General features: G+C 37.7%; 1 protein-coding gene across 6 annotated transcripts in view; it reads right to left on the minus strand.

Moving 5' to 3' along the window:
• The window catches only part of SUCLG2 (succinate-CoA ligase GDP-forming subunit beta), a 318,185-nt gene that overhangs the window by 162,940 nt on the left and 129,827 nt on the right, over positions 1-25,418 (minus strand). For 5 of the 6 annotated variants that reach the window (XM_089919540.1, XM_089919542.1, XM_089919543.1 and 2 more), the window contains 5 exons: positions 23,534-23,686; positions 21,922-22,011; positions 14,547-14,643; positions 5,616-5,777; positions 3,122-3,264 (listed from right to left, as the gene is read on the minus strand). In XM_089919540.1, the coding sequence (XP_089775666.1) occupies positions 3,122-3,264; positions 5,616-5,777; positions 14,547-14,643; positions 21,922-22,011; positions 23,534-23,686 (645 nt within the window). The remainder of the gene's footprint in view (positions 1-3,121; positions 3,265-5,615; positions 5,778-14,546; positions 14,644-21,921; positions 22,012-23,533; positions 23,687-25,418) is intronic. The other variant, XM_089919541.1, reaches the window with a different exon arrangement.

The raw sequence follows: 25,418 nt of genomic DNA on the forward strand, positions 1-25,418 counted from the left end.
CTTCCTTCTTAAACGAGTATTTGGTGCTTAGAGAGCACATTTCTTGCTAGACATTTAAAGGGCTTTGAAAATTTGACTCTAAGTTGGATTTAAACCAGGAAGCACAGTCAAATCAAGCGAAGTGACTTCACTAATGCCAATCATATGCTACTGCTTTTCAAAATCAGGCCTCCCGAGGGCAACAAATTTGCTTAACTTCGGACAATACAGTCGAGGTTACTGTTGAGATTCATATCAACCATCTTTTTCTTTAATTCATTTATGCAAGACGTTTTACATACTCCAGATGTTGTTGCACTCATTTTCTACACCTTTGGAATTCTAAATTTAAAATTAGAAACAAAAGCCAAAGCACCAATCAGGAAAACAAAAACGTAAGGCTAACATTCTTGATAGTGTTTCTCCTTTAAATGTGTTCAAATTCTTTATAGATTACCACAAAATCCTACTTCTATTTTTTATTTTATATCAATTTTACTCCCTGTGATTTTAGGAACACTAATGTTTAGAATCCTGGAAGTTAAAATGATGAGGGTGAGATCATATCTATTCTACCACCAGCAGAACAAACTCTATTACCTTTCTCTCATCTCAAGCCCAGGTGGCAAATAAGAGAAGTATAAAATATTTAATGATACACTTCATGGGAATCCAGTTTAGAAAGCTATCTAGTAAACACTCTTGTTTTAGACAGTTTGGCAGAGGAACTTCACTTCATATATATTACAAATAAGGAACAGATCAGTTATAAAGGTACGTGTGTTAGGTCCCAATGAAAATCAGCATTTGGGCTAATGGTCAAGTGAAAGAAACACAAGTCTCAGCTCCATGGCTGACATTAGGAGTGGAAACATATGCCAATCCATAATATTTTCCTTGAATGTTGATGCCTATTACTTGATCAATAGAATTAGCTTGTACATATAACAAACAAGTAGTTGTTAGTATCAGTTGATTTAAGTTTAACAACAACAGGCCTTTTGTAATTTTGAGTTTCAGTGTATTCAACTGACTAATCCTTATATCTAACAAGAAAATCAATACCTTTGAAATAATTAGCTTTGGGCTCTCGGGAATCTCTACTTCTGGGCAAATGGATGGGGTTCTACTTGAAATAATTACTGCCAGAACTATAACCAGTTTCCTTGCAAGATGAAATCAATTCATCTATACTATTTTTTAGCCTCTGTTCTCTGAAATCTGTGACACAGTGCCAGGATTGAAAATACCCATTACATTTCTATGCTTTTTAACGGGCTTTGAAATTTCAAGATTTGGAAAATGTACTGTGAGATGAGCCAAGCATGCATTTTCCTGATATAGCATGAGAAAAATAAAATAACTCCCACATACTTTTATCTATACAAGATGACAGTCAAATCTCAAAAAAGTTTAAATACTCCAAGCATTTGAAAATATTCTATAGGGTAAAGTCAACGTTTTTGAAGAGATTGTTTTTTTTCAAAAACAAAAATAACAAAAGCTCTCCAAGTGATTTTTCATTCCCTTCCTGTACTTTTATGAAATTAAAATTCAGGATCAGCCCCTAAGAAAAGATATTCCAAAGAAAATGCAATGATTGTCCTGTTAGATTTAATCCTTTGTTGGTTCTCTTTAATTCTCAGCACTGAGTTTCACTAAATGTACAGTATTTCATTACAGTTGCCTGTCCTCTGGGTACTTTGTAGTTCAAGCAGTTTAAAGAGCTGTGTGTTACGTCCATGGTATTTACAGATTTCAAATGGTTTGAAAATCCCTGGGATAAAAATTATTCTTCCCTTAGAAAGGAGTAGGAAGGAGGGATAAATGAATTAATAAATGATTACAGAGCCTCTGATAATATTCCTACTTAACCAATGAAAACGAGGTGCTTCTGTAAACAGAAAAATCAACTACAGACACTTCACGGCTGGGTAACTTTGGACTTCAGTGACTTTGCTATTCCTGAACAACCCTAGAGCAATGAAGATAAGTTGCTAATATTGTTTAACAATTTTATGTGTGTGTATGTGAATCAGAAGGAAAAGACAGCAAAAACATAAGGTTACCAACTAAGTCATAATGAAAACAGACAAGCATACCACTAACCTAAGACAAAAAAACTGCATGCACATGAGACCCAAAATGCCAGTCTATTTATGAGTGGGAAGCTTCCATATTAAGTTCAGACAACATTTCTTTAAAAAGAATCTGATATTGTTTTCATTCATGATTTTCTTAGTGATGGTTCAGATTTCCCATGTCTTCAGATATGTCAGGAACCAAGAGAATGTGTCACATATTAACAATATTAAGACAATGATTCTCAAATAAAATTTACAGTCATATGGTTGTGCTATATACACTACCCCAAAGAACTGTGAAGAGAATTAAATGACATATATCAGATATTCAAAAAATATTAGTCTTTTCAATATAATAATATCCACCTAAATCGTGTTATCATAGACAACTGAATACCTACCATGGAAACAAACCACACTGGTATTTAAATTGATTAAATATTTACTGAATACCTTCTATGCACCTAGCATGAGTATGATAGCTACATTCTAGTTAAGAAGATGCCCATGAAACAACATTATGTGCTACTTAGGGCATATGTTACAAACTGTAACATCTGTAATTGTCAGAGATGAAAATTGAAAAGCATATAGAAGGAGGTGGGGTCATTATTTTCCAGTAATATATAATATTATAAGCCTGTAACTTTCTTCTGTCTTAATCTTATAATATCTTTAGCATCTTTATGAAAGGAATCTAAGACTCAGTCCTAAGTCACATAAGCGCAGAACTAATCGCTTCACTGTGAAGGACCCCAAGAATATTTCATGCCAACCAATGTTTCATTATTTGCACTACACTTTTTAAAAAAATTTCCTTCTAACTCCTAGAACTTTGTAAGCACATACCCTGAAATAAAATCCTAGGGACACTTATAAACCTTTCACCCAGATGATTTAAACCATCATGCATTCCAATGAGATATAAGGCAGGATTTGCACCTGGGGCTGCAAAGTACATGGGTTGGCTTATTAACCCTTAGCAGCAGGAACAAGGTAGATGTTGATGGTGAGAAATCATTACGCCATGCAATCTCCCCTACAAAGAGAGAGGTTACCTTAGGATCAGCTGTGAGTAATTTGAATGCTTGATATACTTGAGATTCCTTTACACCACCACCAAGATCCAAGAAGTTGGCTGGCTTCCCACCATTCAGGAAAATGATGTCACAGGTAGCCATGGCGAGTCCAGCACCATTCACTGTGAAATGCCAATGGCACACAAGACAGGATAAATTTAACAACATGAAAGGGTGCATAAATTTTGTCCCTGCCCCATATTGCTAAAAGAGAGCCCTGACTTTACTAGGCCAATTTCCACCCTGCTTGGAATTCTATTCAGCCAGATAAATTCATAGACTTTATAATCAGGACTGTTGGGTTTCCCTGGTGGCGCAGTGGTTGAGAGTCCGCCTGCCGATGCAGGGGACACGGGTTTGTGCCCCGGTCCGGGAAGATCCCACATGCCACGGAGCACCTGGGTCCGTGAGCCACGGCTGCGGAGCCTGTGCGTCCGGAGCCTGTGCTCTGCAACGGGAGAGGCCACGACAGTAAGAGGCTCACGTACCACCCAAAAAAAAAAAAAAAAGAATAATCAGGAAATGTGCATACAAAGAATAAACAAAAAAGACCTGGGAATGGGAAGAAGAATTTATTGAGAAGTTAAATCAATCTGGGAAACACAAAGAAGGGAAGAGCTTAAGTAAGTAATAAATTTGGACTATTAGTAGAGGAAAGAGTTTTAGGTTCTGGAAAGTACGGAGTTTAAGAGAACTGCAAAAGAGAGGAAAAAGGATATGAAAAGCTGCTAGAGCTTATGAATTACATTCTTTTTAATATTCTTTAAGAGATCTGAGTAAAGAATGTGATTCTTTCAATTTTTTGCTTGCTGAGAATATGCTCCTTTGAATGTGGCATCCCTCTGGGGTTGAACCACAGGGATCCCAACTTCAATAGGACTCCACACTATTTTACACTTAGTGCAACCATGCAAGTTTATGCGTTCTCTGAGAAACTTAGAAAGCAAATGAACAAATAACAGCATTAAAACAACATTCCTAACCCCCATTCCTGTTTCAAATTAATATAAGAAATGCTCACTAGCAACCTGATCATTAAAACTAGAACCAAAATGTTGCCAACATCCCAGTAGCTTTTCTTAAGAAACCAAGGAAAGAGTTTTAACAAAAAAATTTTTATTTTCCAGAGCGAAGTTTTATTGATCAACTGCACTTCCTTTGCTTCTTAAGCTTAATTATAGGAAATTGCTTTCCTTAGGTTACAAAGTGCCAAAAAAGTGCTGAACACAGCAGAAACTCTCCAGGTAAAGTAGCTTTCACTTTTTCTGACCCCTGAATTCCTCAGGTAAGCCTATGAACTGTGACTAATTTAATTAAGTCTGGGACAACTAAAATAAAAGTCATTTATATATGATCTTAAAACAATGTGAAATGTGTTAATCGTAGCTTATGAGACTGCTACCTTGGCCAAATCATGCACACTCCTATAGAGGCTACAAAGAATATGTATTTAATTTGCTCTAAACACACCATTATATGTTTCCCCTTTCTAAACGCCTACAAATATTGAGAGCATATTAACTTATCAAGATCAGAATGATGTGAGCAATCTGGTACATTAGAGTTTTTGCTCCAAAACAAAGCAAGAGCCTTTGGTATCACTTGTAATTGGGTGTCATTTTCTATTGTATTGAACAGCAAACTATTGGATGAGGTCTGTTCAGTTCTGAATATAATGATACTGCTGGTTTAATGAGCTACAAATCTTTTTTATTTTAATTCCATTGAGATTAAGACCTCAGTTTCAAGTGCAGTGAATTGCTTCCACCAGAAACGGAGAAGTGTATAAATCTCAGTACCATACGCTATGGACAATGCAGAAATTGTATTGCCTCTCTAGACCCATTCTTATCTCTGCTAATAAGCCAATTTTACAAATTTAGATGACTATGATAAAATCAACTGTCTTATTAATAAACTGACATAATGGAGTAAACATTTTATCATTTGGTTTTCACAGCACCTGAAACTTTAGTATAATGATTAAAGTATTCATTCTCTTCTACTTCCTCTAAGAAAGCAATTTATCTTAAACCAAGATTTCAGAATAATTCCTAGCATATTAACATTGACTAGAGTAGCAGAAGTTCTGACCTTTACTAATCAAAGTTTAACTGAAATACTTTAATGTTGTGGTCCTCAACTGGGGTGACTGTGCTTACCAAAAGGTAATGTCTGGAGACATTTCTGGTTGTCACAACTGGTGACAATGCAGCACAGGAAAGCGCCCCACAGTCAAGAATTATCCAACCCAACATGTTCATAGTGCCAGAAGTGAGAAACCCTGCTTTAAACTGGTGACCACCAGCCAAAATGAACTTTGGGAAGAAATTTTGGGTTGTTTCTTAAGAGTGTTTGGCTACAAAAATCTCATATGTTTACTTGCTATTGGGAAATAACATTTCAGAAACCAAGGGGCCCTAAATTCTGCAAAAATCCACAAATCATTCTTTTGATATAACTGCTTTCTTACCAAAGCAGGCAATGTTCCCGTCCAGTCCTATGTATTTTAGGTCGTATTTGGCAGCTTCATTTTCAATGGGTTCATTCTCTGATTTGTCGTCCATAGCAAATATGTCCTTTTGTCGGAATTCTGCATTGTCATCAAAGTTTATCTTGGCATCAAAACAGACAACTAATAAAGAAAAAAGAAACATACCTAAATATCTCCTAAGGATCTATAAATTAAGTTCTTCAGGCTGACAAGTGCAGGAGAAAGAAAGTCAAATATTGTTATTTTTTTCTCATGCTTCAGGCAGGAGAAGCTGTTATAGCTTTCTTGACCTTTAAACTTTAAGACTACTAAGACAAATATGACATGGTCCCTGTTTTCCAGGGACTTACATCCTAATAAAAAGCATAATAATTTGTATCTGTTGGTTTCTATAAAATAACAATGTAAGTTGCCATTACTCATTAAAAGCTACAGACTGGCATAGCTACATACAGATTTGATTTGCAATTTTTATTACAGTTCTTATTTTTAGTATTTAACCTTTCACTTCAATGCAAGGAGAGACTAGACAATAACGCTTAATGCTGTCCCCCTATGTCCTTCTTTTGATGTTGCAAAGTGAAGTTTTTATTTAATCAGTATCCTCACTAATATGTCTAGAAGATATAGTGGAAAGAACACCAGGCCAGAATGAATAGATTTTTTAAATTATTTGATCCTTAACTAAATCTGTAACTTTGATAAAAATAACCTACTTTCTTTCTGGACCTCAGTTTTCTTATTTGAAAAATGGAAACAACAATCCCTAGACTGCTGATACACTTACTTTGGGGTCTGCTAAAACTAGACCATCACCTTGATGCGAGCAGGACCATCTTATGACTCTTGTGATTCAAGATACAAAACATTAAGAGACCAAGACTAGTCAGTTACGATGGAATGTTGCCAGGCATTATTAGCACCACTGTCTCCACCCTCTGGTGCTGGCAGAAATCTCTAACTCTTTTTACTGACTAGGAGCCCTGGACTCAGTGAAACCCACTCAGCGACAGGGAGGGACCACAGAGTTTTCCTTGATTTACAGATCTTCCACATGTACAATCAGGTAGCGACTGCAGTGGGGACGGGTGGTGTGCTTGGTGTCTTGGATCTGATCTCTTTTATTAGATCCCTTAGAGTAGAAAGTAATTGTCTATGATGACGTTCCATCATAACCTTCTTTTACCCTGCCTGGGATATCAACAGGCAGGGATCTCTGACCATGAATTTAGATATTACCCGTTCTCCTCCAGCATTGCTGATAGGCACCTAACTCTTGACAGGGAAAGAACCACCTTCATATATTTCATTCTAAAGTAATGACCATGGTCTGTTAGTCCCACTTGCTTCCTATGAAAAGAAAATATTGTTATATTGTAGCATCCTGGAGTTAAAGACCCCAGGTAGAGGTTTTTTCCAAGGGTCTCTCTACTACAATAATTGAGCGCTTTGGTACAAATCTGTGCAGAATTGTCATATTAACATCTAAGAATTCTCAGCATAAATAAAAGTCCAAACCACAAATTACTTAAAGTAGCACTGACTGACAAGGGAGAATCTTAAATGGAATTTAATGTCTGCCTGAGTCCTTTGTGTTGCCACAAAATGTCCAACCCCTTTACCCACACATTGTGAATATACAGAGCAAATGAGTAATTACTTTCCAGAACACTGAAATCTTGAATCAGGTCAATGTATGTATGTCCAAGTGCTTTTAGAAATTAAAAACACTACATAAATAGGAAGTAAGTAAGGCAACTGTAAGGAGTAATGAAAAATATCCAAAACTGAATTGACACCATTAATGCCTAAATCTTTTTTGGGGAGGGTGGCGCTAGAGGGGAGGATAAAGCATTTTAAGGAGGTACATGGATTCTGTTAGACACATATTTGTTAAACCTGCTCAATATTTTTAAAATGGTCCCAAACATACAAAGGGCTTTCCTGCCTTACAATCTCAGTTCATAATGTTATGAAAGTTTTCCCTTGAACTTGACCATTTAACGCAGGCTCTGGCATCAAAAACACCTGGGTATGAATTATAACTCTCACACTTCCTAACCAGGGGTCCATCGTGTCTCTTAAGCCTAGTGGCCTTGTCGTCAAATGGGGACCAGAGTATTTTCTACTGCACTGTATTGAAGGAAGGGGAGGATGCATGCAAAGCACTGAGCCTCACTGACAGCTGCCACTCACTGGTTATTTTTATTACTACCAATGCCATCCTCTACATGCACAGTGCTTTCTTAGGGCTTCAGAAATACGACGGGTCCTTATGGCCCAGGCTACAGGATTCTCTTCTCTTCCTATCACTAAAAATGACCTGTACTTTGTCCCATTCCCTTATAATCCTAGAATTCTGTTTAGAGTACATCTAAACTAATGCCTACTGGAGTTTACACATGTACAGGTTACCTATGGTTTTCAATAAAAATACGATCTTCTGAATACATCAGAATTTTCCCACAGGAAGGATTTTAATGGTTGGCATTCATTTCAGGCTTTGGAACTGACAGAGAAGGAGATTTTGCCTAAAGGATGATGATGAAAGAGATGACTCTGGTGATCCCTGAATCACACCACACCGTTGCATAAGGCCAGGGAGGCTATAGATGTGTCTAATACAGCCCCTAGTGAGACTCTAAGTCAGGCAGTGGCAGAGTACAGCCCTTGGGCCAGCTCACTGCCTGTTTTTGTAAAGGCGGTTTTACTGGAATTCAGTCACAACCATTCATTTACACACCTCTATGGTTGCTGTCCCAAAACAACAGCAGAGATGAGTGGCTGCAATAGAGACTAAATGGCCCCCAAACCCCAAAATATTTACTAACTGGCCCTTTACAGAAAAAGGTTGCCAATCCCAGCTAAGCCACAGTTCTCATCAGACTTGTATCCTACTTTAACAACTGAAAAAACAGTCACAGGTATCATATTTGTATGAGTGAAGGAGAAACTTAGGAAAGTTCATCATACTAGTGTGAAAACAAAAAAGTATGACAAACAAACTAAACCAAAACTTTCAGCTTGCACAAAAGAAGTAGATCAATCCCTGAATACTGATTGACTCTTATAGGCTAATTTCCCCCTGCAAGACCCCTCCAAGTACACTTTCAGAACTGGTGGGTTAAAAATGGATCGTCTAATTCAAAAAGAGTCACGTACCACAATGTTCACTGCAGCACTATTTACAATAGCCAGAACATGGAAGCAACCTAACTGTCCATCAACAGATGAATGGGTAAAGAAGATGTGGCACATATATATAATGGAATATTATTTGGCCATAAAAAGAAACGAAATTGAGTTATTTGTAGTGAGGTGGATGGACCTAGAGTCTGTCATACAGGGTGAAGTCAGTCAGAAAGAGAAAAACAAACACTGTATGCTAACACGTATATATGGAATTAAAAAAAAAAAAGATTTTGATGATCCTAGGGGCAGGACAGGAATAAAGACACAGACATAGAGAATGGACTTCAGGACACGGGAAGGGGGAAGGGTAAGCTGGGACAAAGTGACAGAGCAGCATTGACATATATACACTACCACATGTGAAATGGATGGCTAGTGGGAAGCAGCTGCATAGCACAGGGAGATCAGCTCCGTGCTTTGTGACCACCTAGAGGGGTGGGATAGGGAGGGTGGGAGGGAGACGCAAGAGGGAGGGAATATGGGGATATACGTATACGTATAGCTGATTCACCTTGTTATACAGCAGAAACTAACACAACATTGTAAAGCAATTATACTCCAATAAAGATGTAAAAAAAAAAATGGATTGGCTATGTCAACAATAGCACAATAAAATAAACTTCCTTGCTCAGACCTTGGCTTTTTCATTTAATAAGACAATAAACTATGGTAAAATGTATTTTTGGAGGTGCTGAGCTTGGTTCAGATATTAAATTTTTCAATGTCACATTAATGAAATCTCAATTCTATAGAAAATTCAACTCGAACAAAGGCCATTCTGTGTACAAAGTGGGTGAAAAAAACACACCTATTAATATTTATAAAACAATTTTCACCATCAAAAGCATATTGTTATATGCTTGATAGATTATACAAATGAATTTTCCTTCTGAAATATCAAAGAAAGCTGCAGTACTTATATTCATAGGCTGTTTTTGTTGTTTTGTTTAATGGTGTGAGATCCTGTGAGCTGCTAATTCAACAACCTCGATAAAGAACTGAGAACGTGACTGGCAGTTAGCGGCCTCTGACCCTAGAGTTTTAACAGAAGAATGTGCCACAGAATTAAACAAAAGAAAAATACATTTCAGAGAGGAGACTCACACATAAAAGAAACAAAACAAAAAACAGCAGGAAATAAGACTTGTAATAATTATTTTGGAAAATCATCTGTCTTCAAGCAGTGTACTGAATTCGATTTGTGATAAATAACCATAACGTGCTACTGAAATGCGCTTTACCAAGATGGCTTTAAAACGCTGATACTTCCAAATTAGTCCACTTTCCGTTAAATGTTAATTTCAAGAGTTGTATACTCTTGAGAACTTTTCTTTAGTTGCTGTGAAAAGAGAAAAATAGACACTAGGCGGGAGGGAGCTTCGGAGGAAGGTAGAGAACTGAGAATGTTCTTGAAAATAGTCTTGTGTATAAAGAGAGAAACACCCACCAACAACATGGGCACTTGCTAACACAGGGTGGTTATTTAGGGAAATTAATCTGAAGAAAGAAAGGAATTTGATGTGCCACTTAACTTTGGATCACCCAGCCTTAATTCTCTTGGAATCTTGGCCAGATAGTTTTAAATTGGGTTTAATTCCTTTAGCTCAGTGAATGGATTTCAGCTCCAACTGATGAAGATGGCTTAGAACAGGAATTCTTAACCTCAGGACTACTGACATATTGAGTGAGATCATTTTCTTATGAGAGAGACAGCACTGTGCATTGTATAATGTTTAGTGGCATCCCTGGCATCTACCCACTAGAAGCAAGTAGCATCCTGCACCCTAAGTTGTGACAAGCAAAAAAGCATGTTAACTAGATTCATTGTGGTGATCATTTCACTAGACAGACATAGATATAAATCAAATCACTGTGTTGTATACTTGAAACCAGTATAATGTTGTATGTCAATTATATTTTAGTAAAAAAATGTGTCGAGACATTGCCAAACAGCCCCTGGGGAACGAAATGCCCACCCTCCCCAATGAGAAACATTGTTTTAAAGATACCAAAGAGGGCTTCCCTGGTGGCGCAGTGGTTGAGAGTCCACCTGCCGATGCAGGGGACACGGGTTCATGCCCCGGTCTGGGAGGATCCCACATGCCGCAGAGCGGCTGGGCCCGTGAGCCATGGCCACTGGGCCTGCACGTCTGGAGCCTGTGCTCCGCAAGCGGGAGAGGCCACGGCAGTGAGAGGCCCACATACCACAAAAAAAAAAAAAAAACATACCAAAGAAACGAGTGTGTGTGCAGGCAGATCTGGCTGAGAGTGGGATGAAAAGAAATAAGATATAAAATCTCACAGTGGCTTACAAAATAAGTAAATGAAGATAGGTAAATAATTAAAAACTAAAAAAACCTTGCTTTTTACTTGGCTACAGGTTTAATGAATTAAATCTGGCACTGCAATTGGACAAGCAAGGAAAATAGTTCATTTCTTTCTATTTGTTTGCTTTCATTTCAATAAAAGTTGTCATTCTCATAGACACGTTTTAACTCAATGTCCCTTCTTCCTTTGCGAGCCTTTTTCTCACCATGTGATTCCAGCTCAGTGAATGTGGCTAGGTGTGCACATGTGACCCAAGCAGGGCCAATCAGCATCATCTGAAAGGACTGTTACTGTTGCTGGAGGAGAATGATGAAAACCGAGAGCCATCTTGGCTGACAGCTCCAGAGGCGCTAGCTGACAAAGATGCTGAGTTAGAGGCAAGCAGCACTGGGCAACCAGAGAATCCCTGATTACCTTCATACCTTAAGCCAGCCTACTCCTTAAACTTCTCTGTAACACAAGTAAAATAAGTACCCACCTCCCCAGGGGGCTTTTTAACAAAAACTAGTCTGATGTAGGTTTGTGTCACTAACAACCATTATAATCCTAACTAGTAGTCACTAAACTACATTACAGTCAGTAGTGCCAACTTATATTGTTTGAGTCAGACTATTAATCACATTGGAAAAAATCGTTCTTGGGGTGTACCAAAAACTCCCCCCTGGTGACCTAGCAGCGTAGATGTTATCAAGGCCAATGCTACTCTTTCTACCGTGTGTCATCTACTATGCATATATATGACCATTCACCTGGAATTTTTTAAAATGTTCCTCATCAAGCAATAGAAGACTGAAGAAATTCTTTTACAAAGAAATTGTGTAATGAATAAGTTTAAAACTTTTTAAAATAAAAAGTTTGGTGTAATGCCAAGCTTCTTAAACTTCTAAATTAAAAGAGTAATTGTTAAGTCAAGGTTTTAATGGGAAAGGTTTAATATGTTTTGCTATTACTGATCTAAAAGAAAAAATTTAAGTATTCTGATTATAAATATTGTCAATATTGCTAAGGTAGAAATGACTACTATTACAGCTCCTAAATAAAGGATTGCTTTAGGGAAATGTGACAATGATGAAGATCAATTTGTACATTTGGTCATTCATCAACGTTTCCTAATTGGGTTTAATTTGACTACTGCTCATTAGGAGTTATAAACCAACACACTTATTTAATTGTGATTATAATTCAATAGCTGAACTTTTATGGTACAATGAACAAATTAATAGCTGAAGATAATTTTGCTCTTAAAAATATCACATAAGACTTATGTTTTAATGAACTATATACATGGAATGTATTTTATGATTCCTTTGAAAAAGCTCAATAATTTTCCTTTCTCTTAATAATTAAAAAGAAAACTTCACATTTTACGAGGTTTTACAAACACTCTCTAGGAAAAGGTTCTTGTAGCCCTGTTGCCTGCTGCCAGACCACAATCTGTGACCGACAACTTCCCAAAGGGATAAATGAAAATGCCATTTTTATCCCATTTGATGGCTGAATTTTTTTTGTTAATATGAAATAACCAGGTTGCTTGTGCGTATTAGCTTGGAAAGCAATATATGACCTTTAAGAATTTAAACTCAACTTCCTCTCTTGGATTTAATTATCAGCCACTCAATGCAGCATGAATTTTAATTGATATTCCCAAACTGGAGACTACTTCTAGATCACTCTGATGAAAGCAAATTAACAGTTTAAGATGGAAAAAATAGAAAATAAGGCAGGTCACCATAAGTTAGTCTGGCATATCAGAATCAACATGCACACCAGACTCCAACAGACAAGGGTTTGAATCCCAGCTCCAGTAACTAGCTGCCCACGGGGAGCCAAATTCATTCTTCAATCTTCTATAAAATGGAGGTAACAACTCCTAACTCTTCAGTTATGATAAACAATAAAAAAAGAAGACACATAAAAGTTTAACACAGTGCCTGATGTATGAGTTCCAGAAACAATTTTCTTCTCCTCTCTATATCAAATACTGATTATTTTACAGCCAAATGCAATTTTTCAAATACTTCAGCATAAAGGTAGTTCACTTATAAATGACGAACCACAGAATTTTATCTAGTGGTCACTTGTGTAAACCATGAAACCTATTAATTTCAATGGTTTCCTAAACATGAGCTCTTTGCCTGTCCTAATCTGAAATCTTTAAAAACAAAACAAAACAAAAAAATAGATAAAAATATAAAATCTATACCTTTCCTGGACTACTTCTATACTCCTTGAGAAGAATACATTTTATGAATGTCAGGGGCCAGCCTATTTTGTATCTAACATTGGATACTTACACCAATCACCTCATTTAGACAACTGCCCTACAAGATAGGTATCATTTTTACCCACTCTTTTGGATTTATGAACAAAAACAAACAAAAAACAACTGAGGCTTAGCCCACATATGTGGCTGGAACACAGCAATCCCAGGCCTCTCTGGGTTCCAAGGACATGGTATTTTAAATTTTCTGAGTCTGACTATACAATCTCTGAAATATACTAAAGAGAAAAAACTGTACCATCCACGCTGGTCTAGAACTTATTTGTATTTGCACATAATGGGCATTTATTAGTGCAATGGCAAATCCTTATTTACTGTCTGCTCACAACATGCTAAGCAGCAAACAAGACACTGGTGTTGAAAGATACTAAAAAAGACAAGGTTCATGAAATTTACATTATCACTATCCTATCCCCTTGATATTCCACCCCCCCCACCATAAACACATGCACATTTTCAAGCTTTTGCTATCAAATTAATAAGACCTTACTGAATACTTGCTGTATGCAAGACACGGTGCAAGGGTGGTAGGTGCTGAGATATAAGATAGTTATTGATACACTACAAGTACCCAATGGGAAGAAAAATCCTTCTCCACAAAAATGTCTCCTTCTCCCACCTGAAGGGAAAGCTGCTAACCAAGTAACAGGAAAGAGTTTGACAATGGGCACTCGAGGCTTCACCATGATGACATAACTTCAGCAGGAGACACAAGGTGAAATTACATGCAGATTTAGGTAAACTAAAAAGCTTCAAACAGTTTCAGTTCCATAAAAGCAGGTGCATTCACTACACCCAAGTGCTGTGGCTCCTGATCCAGCCTAAATCTTTACCATGTAGCAGCAGTGAGGGGCATGAAAACTAGGGGGTGATGGTGGATGGATGTTTCTAAATAAAACAAGAAGTAACTTTCCTGGAGGCTTGGCATTTGGCTACAAACAAACTCAAGGGCTGAAATCTTTAACTGCATCATGGGAGCATTTGAAACTATGGCAGGAATTAAATTACTGAAGGAAATTAATGCAAGGCTGCTGCTACAGTCTTTTTGTACAATTTATAGTTTGCATAAATAATTACATTAATTTGTTTTCTCTCTCTTTTTTTTTTACCTTGTCCTTCTGGAGTTTCACCAAAGGGATTCACTTCCACCTGAGTAGCATCGATTTTCAGGAAGAGATTATACAGCTTCTTAATTTGATCTGCAGCCTAAATGTGATCAAGTGAAATGAAATTACATGAAAGCAGTAAAAAAAACACATTTATTTTGCTGGACTAATGAAACCTTAAAAATAGCAAGTTATGTCTTTATTTTCAGTTAGGTTTTCTGAAGGGAAAAACAGAAAAGCATAATTATTTTAATTTCTATTGCTATTCATTAGAAGGAATTGCTCACCTTTCCTCCAGACACCGGGAAATACCATTATCAAGAAAACAAAATATTTTCAGTACGGCCTAAAAACGTTCTTAATCTTTTTGAAAATTATCATGTCCCTATTAGGTGAGCTATAGCACCATATGAGCTACAATCATTAATACAAACAAGCTCCATTTAAGTAAAAGGTAAACAGGATTTCGAGAGTTTATATTGATAAGGTTTTCCTTATTAGGCTGGAATAAAACTGTTATTATATTCATCAATCCAAACCTATAATCTGTGAAAAAACAATTACTGAGTGTCTAATGGAAATGGTTGCAAAACAGGAAGATGAAAATCCCAAATGGTAAACTTTCTAAATAGCACAGTTCAAACTAAAAACCGTTTGTTCCAAAGGCATAAACCACAAAGAGCAAGAATATCCACAGTTTCCCTGGTGTTGTGTCCCTGACTTCATCTTTCTCACTCTGCTTGAAATTCACTTGCTCATTCATTCTTTTCAACCAACATTTATTAACTGCTCATGTCACAGCAGGCTGGCATTGTGTGAGCCGGGGCTTGGGGAAGAATCACAAATGAGGCGTGACAGCACCCTGGAAAGCTCGCACCTGCAGTGAACACAGCCTGTGATGCAGCACAGTGAGACTGTGCAATGTGCAATCAAGACTGAATGCTGGGGTTCGGTCTCATTCTTGGCTCCGTCTTATTTCCCAGCCATGGTTTTCCCATTGCTACATTTTTGTTCATTGTTCCCATCCTGCATTATTTGCCCTCAGATTCGTTTCTGGCTTTTCCCCATCCCTACTCTGTATCAAGGGAGCTGACACTTTCAGGCTGTGTTTCCAAGGCTCCTGGGCCAGCTGGCTTCAGTTCAGCCAATGGAAAGCAGCGGTGAGAGACAGGAGGTGGGAGGAAGGAAAAAGAGGGGTATTTCTACCCCTTTCTTTCTGTCTCCTCTGGCTTTAATTCCCACCAGGGTCCCAACTTCTGTATCCCAAAGTCCAGTAATACCACTGCCTCACTTTGTCCCTTGAGCACACAGGTAGCAACAATTTCCTGCTGTTGTTTAGTTCTGCATTGCCTCTCTGTCCACTCTGAAACTTCTCTGCTCTCACAGCACCTACATAACCAATTACCTAGAATAAAGTTCCACTGTGGTAAATACTAGGAGTGATTTCTTTGTTCTGGTAGTGAGTAAAGAACTCCTGGAGATGTATGTAATTCATATTATCTTAATTTATTGTATATACATGTGTAAACTTCTTTAAATCCTAATTTCAAAGCCAGCGGACATAAACAAACATAACGAGTAAAACTGAATATTTTTTAATATTATTTTTTTTCTGGCTAGATAGTACATGTACATGATACAAAATTCCCAAGGTACACAAGGGTCTCCCTCAGAACCTTCACCAGAATCCCCAGCCACGTAGCCCCCATCTGTCCTCCTGCAGCAGCCACTTACAGCTTGATGCTTCGTTAAGCGATACAGCTATGGGGGCTTCCCTGGTGGCGCAGTGGTTGAGAGTCCGCCTGGCGATGCAGGGGACACGGGTTCGTGCCCCGATCTGGGAAGATCCCACATGCCGCAGAGTGGCTGGGCCCGTGAGCCATGGCCGCTGAGCCTGCGCGTCCGGAGCCTGTGCTCCACAATGGGAGAGGCCACAACAGTGAGAGGCCCACGTATCGCAAAAAAAAAAAAAGAGATACAGCTATGCATATGCAAGCATACACACACTGCATTCATCTTTTTTAAGAAACCCAACTTGGTTCTATACCTTGTTTCTTTATTAATAGGTTTCAGAGGGCCTTCATCAGCAACACAAAGAGAGCAATGTTGTAAATGGTTGCATGATATTTTACTGTATGGATGTATCGTAATTCATTTAACCTGTCTCTTAAATAATGGTCATTTGGTTTCCAGTAGTTTGACATTACTTCAAATGCTGCCTTACCTATATCTGTACATATATATCGTACATATGATTAAACATCTGTAGGATATATTCCCTGGAGTGGAACAAAAATGGGTGAGCATTTCACATAATAAAAGATTTTATTAAATTGTTCTTGGTAAGAGCTTTCACTAATGTCCTCTTCTACAAACCAGCATCATAGAGGTTGTTTTTCTACTCACAACCATCAGCTATCTGGATCTCTCAGAATGCTAGGTAAAAATGGGTACCTCATATATGGTTTTAATTTGAATCGCTCTTACTGTAAATGAATCTGAGCATTTCTCTGTGATATTGAAGCATCTGTATTTCCTCTGCTGTGAATTTTGCCGATTCTTCAGTTGAGATTTTAGTATTTCTCATTTTAATTTATATGAGGCGTTTTTACATGAAGGAATTTAGCTCTTAATCCCATAGAAATTGCAAATATTTTTGCCCTTTAACATTTATCTTTTGCCCATGTTTTTGTTACTTCTGCTGCATGGAAATTTGATAATAATAATGTCATTCTTGGCTTCTGGCTTTGTGCTGGACTTGAAAAAGGTTGGTCCCACCCTCACAATTCTACCATTATTTTTTCAAAAACTTTTAAAAAATTTCTTTATTTAATGTTTACTCTATTTTTATAAATGCAAACAGATTTTATTTGAGTTACAGTGTAGAGCAGATAAGTGACTCACTGCTGAATATTTTTTGTATTTTTAGGGATCTTCCAGGTTATCAATATGAGCGTGCAATGTGAGCTGCGTAAGAGAGGCATGATGTCTACCCTGGGCACCGTGGCATCCACCACAGTTATTCAGCCTCTGTGCAGAGTCAACACAATAAATTATGGTTGAAATAATCATTAATTTAATAATAAGGATACACTGCATAATAGAAATAACTTGTGTGCATACATATATAAGATCTTATCCCAGCTACTTCAAAACTTTTTAATACGCATAACATAAAATTCACAAACTCAACCATTTTTAAGTGTATAGTTCATCAGTGTCAAGTACACTCACAATGTTGTACAACCAAGCTCCAGAACTTTTTCAGAATCCTGAAAACGGAAACTCCGTACCCATTAAATATCAACTTCCCATTCTCCCCTCCCCCAGTCCCTAACAACCAGTCTTTGACTACTCTAGATACCGCATATAAATGGAATGATACATGTTTGTCTTTTTTGTGACTGGCTAATTTCACTTAGCAAAATGTCCTCAAGGCTCGTCCACACTGCAGCACGTGTCAGGATCTCGCGAGGCTGAACAACCTTCCACTGTATGTATATACTACATTTTTTTTGCCCATTTATTTGTCTATGAACACCTGGGTTGCTTTAAAACTTCTAAAGCTTACATTAACCTAGCTTAGCATGAAGCCTGAATTTTCTCGTGTTACTGCCATTGTAGTTATACATTAACACAGCACTTGGGGGGGCATTCGTTATTACAATTGTTTATTATTGTGTAAAGGCGGACCATAAACATTTTTTGAAGCATGACTAGATCTATGCTGTAAGACCTACAAGGGGTATATGTTATAAAATCTGTGTTGTAATATCCACAAGGGAGATCCAGCCTGGCTTGGAGACAAAACGTGCCTTATTCCAGAGGCTATACACCAAATGACTACAAAGGCTCTCCAGGCAAAGCGCCGTCAGTCTGCCCAGGTGTAATAATAGGAAATGGCAAGGCCTGTGGCAAGTTGAGCTGGCTCTCCTGCTTTCTAAATGTGTTCAAATTTAAAAAACAGATTAAACACAGTCAAAGAAAACATCCTGCTAGTAAATGTGCAGTTAGCCAGCTTGCCACTGCCACCTACTTCCTCAGTAACCATGCTGTACGGAATATTTGTTTTGTTTCTTTTTTGCCACAATTAATGTTATTTTACGGTTATTTGTTAAGCAATCAAAAAAATTAAATGCCTAACATCAAATATCGTGAGGGCCATATGCACGAAACCCTGACATATTTACCAATGTCTTCAAAAATGTTTTAACAGGTTAAAAAAAATTTTGAAAAACTTCTCTTGCACTCCAGGAATTAATATCATCAACATTCATATATGGTTCTTAAAGGTAGCCAGAGGTACAAACCACACCCAGAAGGGTTAATGAGCTTGTATTAACTTGGTTTATCAGATATTTTCATCAGCTTAAATCCTAGAGGCGCATGCTACCAATTCATGGTGCCTATGTTTTTAGAAATGAATAGTATAGATGATAAGAGATGCTTGAGGAACTTGCGGATTTTAGTCATATTCAGTTTTCCCATGGCTTCAGTCTTTTCAGTCAGCTCTTGCTGAAATGTATTTTCACGAGGAACATATACATGGTAGGTTTTTACACAGGATGATGTTTATTTTTGGTTAAACCTAATATTAATACATCATATTTTAGAGACAACAGGCATGAGTCACAGGAAAGATATTAATAATTTTATAAGAGAATCATTTTATATGTCGTTTGTCCATGAGTGAGGCACCTCCAAAGGCCCAAACCACATCCTAAATGAAAATCAAGTAACTTTCAAAGTCACATTGAGTCGAGGGGCCTCTAAAATACCATTTCTTTACCAAAAGATCACCAATGGCTGATCATTTAAATAAATGTTTCCTCCTCTCAGGTGGCTCCTCTGCTCACAGTACACTGAGCCCCATGACTGGAGGAAGCACTGTAAAGCAGAGATCCCTAAATCTACAGCTCCAAAAGTTCCCCGTGCTGCTACGCCATGCGTTCCACGTTCTACTGTACAAATATAAACGGGGGGCCCCAGATGAACAAATCTGGACACAACGACAGCTGAGATCTCTCTCTCTCTCCTTCACACCCCCTCCTCCTGTGTTCACTGTCAGAAGGCCGACCACTGCCCTCTGAGCCCCTAGGAAACAATGGCTAGTTATCACCTATGTTCGCCAGGATTCAGCAGATGACCTTGGTCCAACTTTGCTGAGCAAATGAAGATTTAAAGCCTTTCATAGAGACAACGATGAAAAAAGGAAAAAAAAAACCAACCTGATTTAAAACACTTCTTTACTCTCCTCAGTATATTAAGTCAAAAATATAATGACAATATAGCTACTAATGACCCCTGAGAACTTGCATGTTCATCTTCCTTCCATAGATAACTCACTTAAAACCTAGAGTGTTTAGGGTACTGGGAAAGCATGATTCAGTCATTTAAGAGCTATAAATAACTTAATTGTCTCTTACATTATGTTGGGGGGAGGGACTGATGGTGTACATAATACTATTATTGCCTTCTCTAGAACTCTGTTATGTTTACCTCCTGAGTTTTCAAGCCATGTGGTCAGCAGATTTTATCCACTCCAAATTTATTCTCTTGTCACTTACAGCTACCCATCCCTGACTCCCTAGGAATCTCTTCCAAGTGGACATCCTAGATGTGTTATTTCACTTATTCATGCATATGATAGATGTTTCTTGGGCATCTAATATATTTGCCAAGCACTTTGTTGGCAACACAGTAGTAAGCAAGATTCACCAAGTCCCTGCTGTGGTGCGGATGAGAATCCATCAAAGGTGACTGCAAATGTCCAAGAGAAATACAGATGTTAAAAGGGGTACAGAGGATGTAAACAGGGTTACTGAGCACATTCTGGAACTGACTGTAGGACAGTATGGCTAGAACACAGTGACTACATGGAGAGTGGCTCTCCGTGACCACCACCCAGACACAAGAAGCCATTAAATAAATCTCAAATGATCAGCTAATATAGTTAGTGGCCTCATACTCAGGAAGTGAAACCAGCCACTGCAGCCCTTACCCACAAATCCTCCATTATCTCGTTTTCAGCAGGTCACTAACCTGGCGTCTCTTTGCCAGTCTCGGAAACGGCAATTAATTCCTCTAGCTGTCCACTGAAGCCTGGCCCTTTCTATTTCCTACTGAGGTTTAGTCCCTGATGATCCTGTTTCCTGCTACCATTTTGAACCTTTAGCTTTCCACTGGAGCCTTTTCCCCAGTCTTCAAGTAAGTGCTGTTCTCTCTAATTGAAACAAATATATTTTAAAGTTTTATTCTGCTTCACCCTTCTAGGACTTGCCTTATTGTTACCCTTTAAACTTCTAGAGATAGAATCAATTAAAAGAAGAAGTAAAGGCAGGAAAAAGAAGAGTGCACAACTGACTGCTTTACTGGAGGAACGTTACCCAACCAAATTAAAGGAAACTATAACAATCCTAGAGCTCTAGGACAACACACACACACACACACACACACACATGCATGCACACAGAGGATGAAGGGTTATCAAGGTGGCTCCTCTAAGTAATGGAAGAGGAAAACAATAGCCAGTAAATTCTTCTGATTTAATTGTGAGATAAGGAAGCTTGCCTACTAGACATAAAATCAGGCTCTATGGGCAGGACCAAGGGCAGTGCAGGACTGTGATGCTCAAGACAGACTCTCTCCCTTAATATTAATAGCTCAGAGGGTGATATTTCTGTCTTTGAAACCAAGGGATATAATTACTAAATTGGCATAATTTAAGCTGTTTTCAGTGAAATATCACCTCTGTGCCATTAACATTCATCTCAAATGCCCATTAGCTATGAAAGAATAGCAATTAGTTAAGTAATGTATATTATTAACAACAATAATAACTGACCTTTCTGGAGTATTGAATATGCACTTTCACACATCAGGGTACTCAATCCTCATGATAACCCTCTCAGTTAGGATCTCACCACCCCATTTTACAGATGATGAAAGAGACGTTCAGATGGTCTGAATCACACATGTACTGGGTAGCAGTATAGGATTCAAACTCAGGACTGCCTGACTCTACAGCCTGTGCTTCTAACCACTATATTGCCTCTTATAATTCATGCGCTGGAGCTGCAATGCTACCAAAAAGACAAAGAGACCAACATAAATAACAAAGTGCATGATTCTGCAGGCGACACACTCTCACACACATACATACTGATATATCAATACATATATATATATAAACACACGTCATAAACATCCTCTTTGGAACATCAGGTAAATATTTTTTCATTATAAACAACTAGAGGAAAAAAAAGAAAACAATAAATTACCCTATTTCCTGATAATCACAAACATTAGAGGCAATTAGCAAGTTCCCAAACATTTTTTGAAACACGTCAGACACACCGGCCTCCAATTGCTCAGGTACCTGGTTTTTCAAAGGCCCAAAGAAGCCTAGATTTTCGGCCATCCGCTGAGCTTGGCTGTCCTTTATCCCTTCAATAATGTCAATTTGCTCCTAATAAAAATGAATCAAATGAGCAAAATTCAGACAGTCAAATGAAAAGATTTACAACCTCAAAAGAAAATACTTAGTATTTATTTGCAAATGAGTAATTGAAGTGTGGCACCTTTCCAGAGATCTCTGAGCTGGGCTACCACAGCTGCCTATAGGGTATATTTTAATTAGCAGACCATCTATAAAACAGCCTTTCCAAAAACTATATAATTCTTCAGGGTGGCATGCTGACAAGACAATCGGAGGCCAGTTTTCACTTTTAATTACTATACAGATGGCAGTGACGAATACTTAGGCAGTTAATTTTTATGACATTTTTTGGAAGGCTTCCAAAGTAAGTTTTTCCTGCCTAATACTGCTGTTAAGTTTAGAGCTTGTCTTATACAGGTTAAATATTACCTTATGATTTAAACACTCTATTGATGATGATAATTATTAATAATACCCTAGCTCTACAAAGGGCCATTCCCTCCAAGATACTGAGTGCTGTTCATACATATTATTTCATGTATTCTCTTAACAAATGGAATGGTTTGTTTTAAATCATGTTAATTTCAAAAATGGGTAGGTATTATTGGAAAGCCACCATGTAAAGTCTCAATTTAACTTCCAAAGTAGTTAACTTAAATATGTAACATTGGTGAAAATACTTTAAAACCAATCTCCAAAGTAGTACTACCTTATATAAATGAAGAGTTTCAAGAAATAAAATCCTTGGTTTTTGGAGGGAAAAAAATCACTTTCTAAAAGGAATAATGAATGTTTCTGCTAAAAAATTTTTTTGTGATTTCTTTTTGACACTAAGAACTCACAATTAAAAGCTGGGATTATAGTTCTAAAGACCTTAGGTTTTTCTTCTTATAGTTGAGGTAGGTTGATAAGCACTTTATATACATCACCTCATTTAATCCTTACAATTCTATGGGGTGGGAATTACCCCCATTTTCATTTTACTCATTCAAAAAATGAGGCTTAGAGACACTGAGAAATGTACTGGTTAGTTAGGATTTGACTTCAGGTCTCTTTGGCTAGAAACTCATCCTAATATCAAAAACAAAACAAAAACCCACACACAAGATTTAATGAATTGAAACAAACTGATAGAATCTGGCCTTTAGAAGGATTCATTACCAGTACTGAAAGACATCAAGGCAGTCTCTAGTTCACATCTGATTTCCTAGGAGAGAATTTCTGGGTCATGTATACTGTTAAATGGGGTAGAGTTAACCAAGAGGAAATGGAAATATCACAGTCATCTTCATGGAAAGAAATGAGGGGGAAAGAAAAGACAAGAAGGAGAAAAAAAAAAGGGAGGGGGAAAAAAGCAAAGAAAAAGACCTTGAAAAGCACATACTTTGTATCTACCCAACCTTCAACTGGACACCCAGTAAGAAAAAGGACTCAATATCTTCATGCCTTAAATCCCAGGAACAGTCTACCTGGCTCAGACTCCACACTAAATCTTTAACAGGTTGTATAGCAACAATCAATGAACAGAGCATAGTCAGGAATCTAAACATACCTTAAAAATAAGTTCTGGATTCGAAGCTGCCACCTCTTCAATGTCAACGCCCCCCTGAGGGCTGCCCACCAGCACAGGGCCATTGCAGGACCGGTCCATCAGAATGGCCAAGTAGGTTTCCCTAGAAATGTCCAAGGCTTCAGCAACCATCACCTACCACATTAGTGGGAAAGTCAAATTAAGTCAGCATCGAGCTGATTTCCTCTTGGAAATCTATACAAACTTGCTACACAAATCAAACAGCTTCATTTTCAGGGTCTTTAAACCCAGTGAGATTTGAGAGTGCTGCTCTCATGGTGCACAGTGCCCATTTTCACCTCCTTAATTGATCCTGATAACTTGTTCCAAGTGACAGGTATTCGGTTTGCCTCAAGGAACCTTCCCACTTTAATCTTCTTTTTCTTCTTCCTTCGGAAACCCTGACACTTAAGAAAAACTCCAGGGAAGCAGCTGTTATTTTAATTTGAGACATTAACAGTACATATATATTACTACACTGATTTTTCTCAGATTGCACTGGTAGAAAACCAAGTTTGGTTGCCAAAGAAGGATTCTTTTTATGGTATGTCTGATGCTTCCTATGTTTGAATACTTCTGTCTCTTGGATCACTGTATTTTTATTTCAATTTATACTTTCTTTTAAATTACAAACATAATATTTGCTTGTTTGAAAATAATGCAAACGATACTAAAAGTATACAGAGGAGACAGTGAAAGCAGCTCCCTGCTGCACATGCACACCCCTTGGGCCCCAGTAGTCAGAGTGATCACGAGTCCATATGGAACCTTTGTGATAATCAGAAAAAGTCATCCCTTCCTCTATGAGGATGTGGTCATATTCCAGGACCATGAATGGGCAGGAGGCAAATCAGATGGAAGGATTTCTTTCTCCACACATGTGCCAGACAGGTGTCCTTTTGCTCTGCACGACCTCAACAGAGGCACGAAGCAACCCTGCCAGGAAAAACCACTACTAACTTTTACCTCTTCCCTATGCGTCTGCAAGCATTAGTCATGGAATCTCCTGCACACAGATACATATTATACACGCTTGAATGCCTTTCTTTCTTCCTTTTTGTTCTTAATCTTAATACTACAACTTGGATTGTACAAGGTCTTCTCTCTTCATTGTGACTACACAGTACTTATATGTCAATATTTATTTGACCATGTCCCTGATGACAATTTATGTGGACTCATGTTTCTAAAATGCTGCCTCAGTGATTATTTCTGTACGTATAGCTTTGCTCCATTGTTTTAGTATCCTTGTGGTCAAGGTATATAAAGGCAAAATGGCTAAGTTTTATATTGTTCATATTTAAAATTTTGATAAGTACTATTAAATTTCCTTGGAGAGAGAGGCTGTACCAACACTCCCAACAAAAATAGTAACAGATGTCTTGGATGCTTTTTAAAAGAAAATAAGAATATCCATGAAGAATCAGTACTAGAAGTGAAAATAATAAAATCACATACATTGCTTTTCCTAAAAGTTCAGTAATACGTTTCACAAAAAATGTTACTGATTAAGTGACATTAGATTTTAGCTACCCAGAAGCCACAAAAGCATTAATTTTTAAGTCACATGACATGTGATAAGTATATGATGATCTAGAAAGCTATAACGTAATGAATACAGAACTCCTTCTTTTCACACCTTTATGGAATTTATGACTGGTCAAAAATAAAGTACCTTATAAGGGGTTTCATAGTGATTCTTCTATCATAAATGGTAGCTCATGAGTTTGTAAGAAATATTTCTTGGCACACGGTGTTAGGATTTTCATAGAACCATTCTGATTTCAAGTCACTTTCTAATACAGAGCTAGTCTAGCGAGCCAGATTTAATAACTTTCAGGAGTTATTCTGACAAGCAATACAACGT

This window comes from Delphinapterus leucas, chromosome 10 (genome assembly GCF_059928025.1).
Source record: "Delphinapterus leucas isolate spDelLeu-1000000601 "Yukka" chromosome 10, BTC_Dleu_Yukka2, whole genome shotgun sequence".
Classification (NCBI taxonomy): Eukaryota; Metazoa; Chordata; class Mammalia; order Artiodactyla; family Monodontidae; genus Delphinapterus; species Delphinapterus leucas.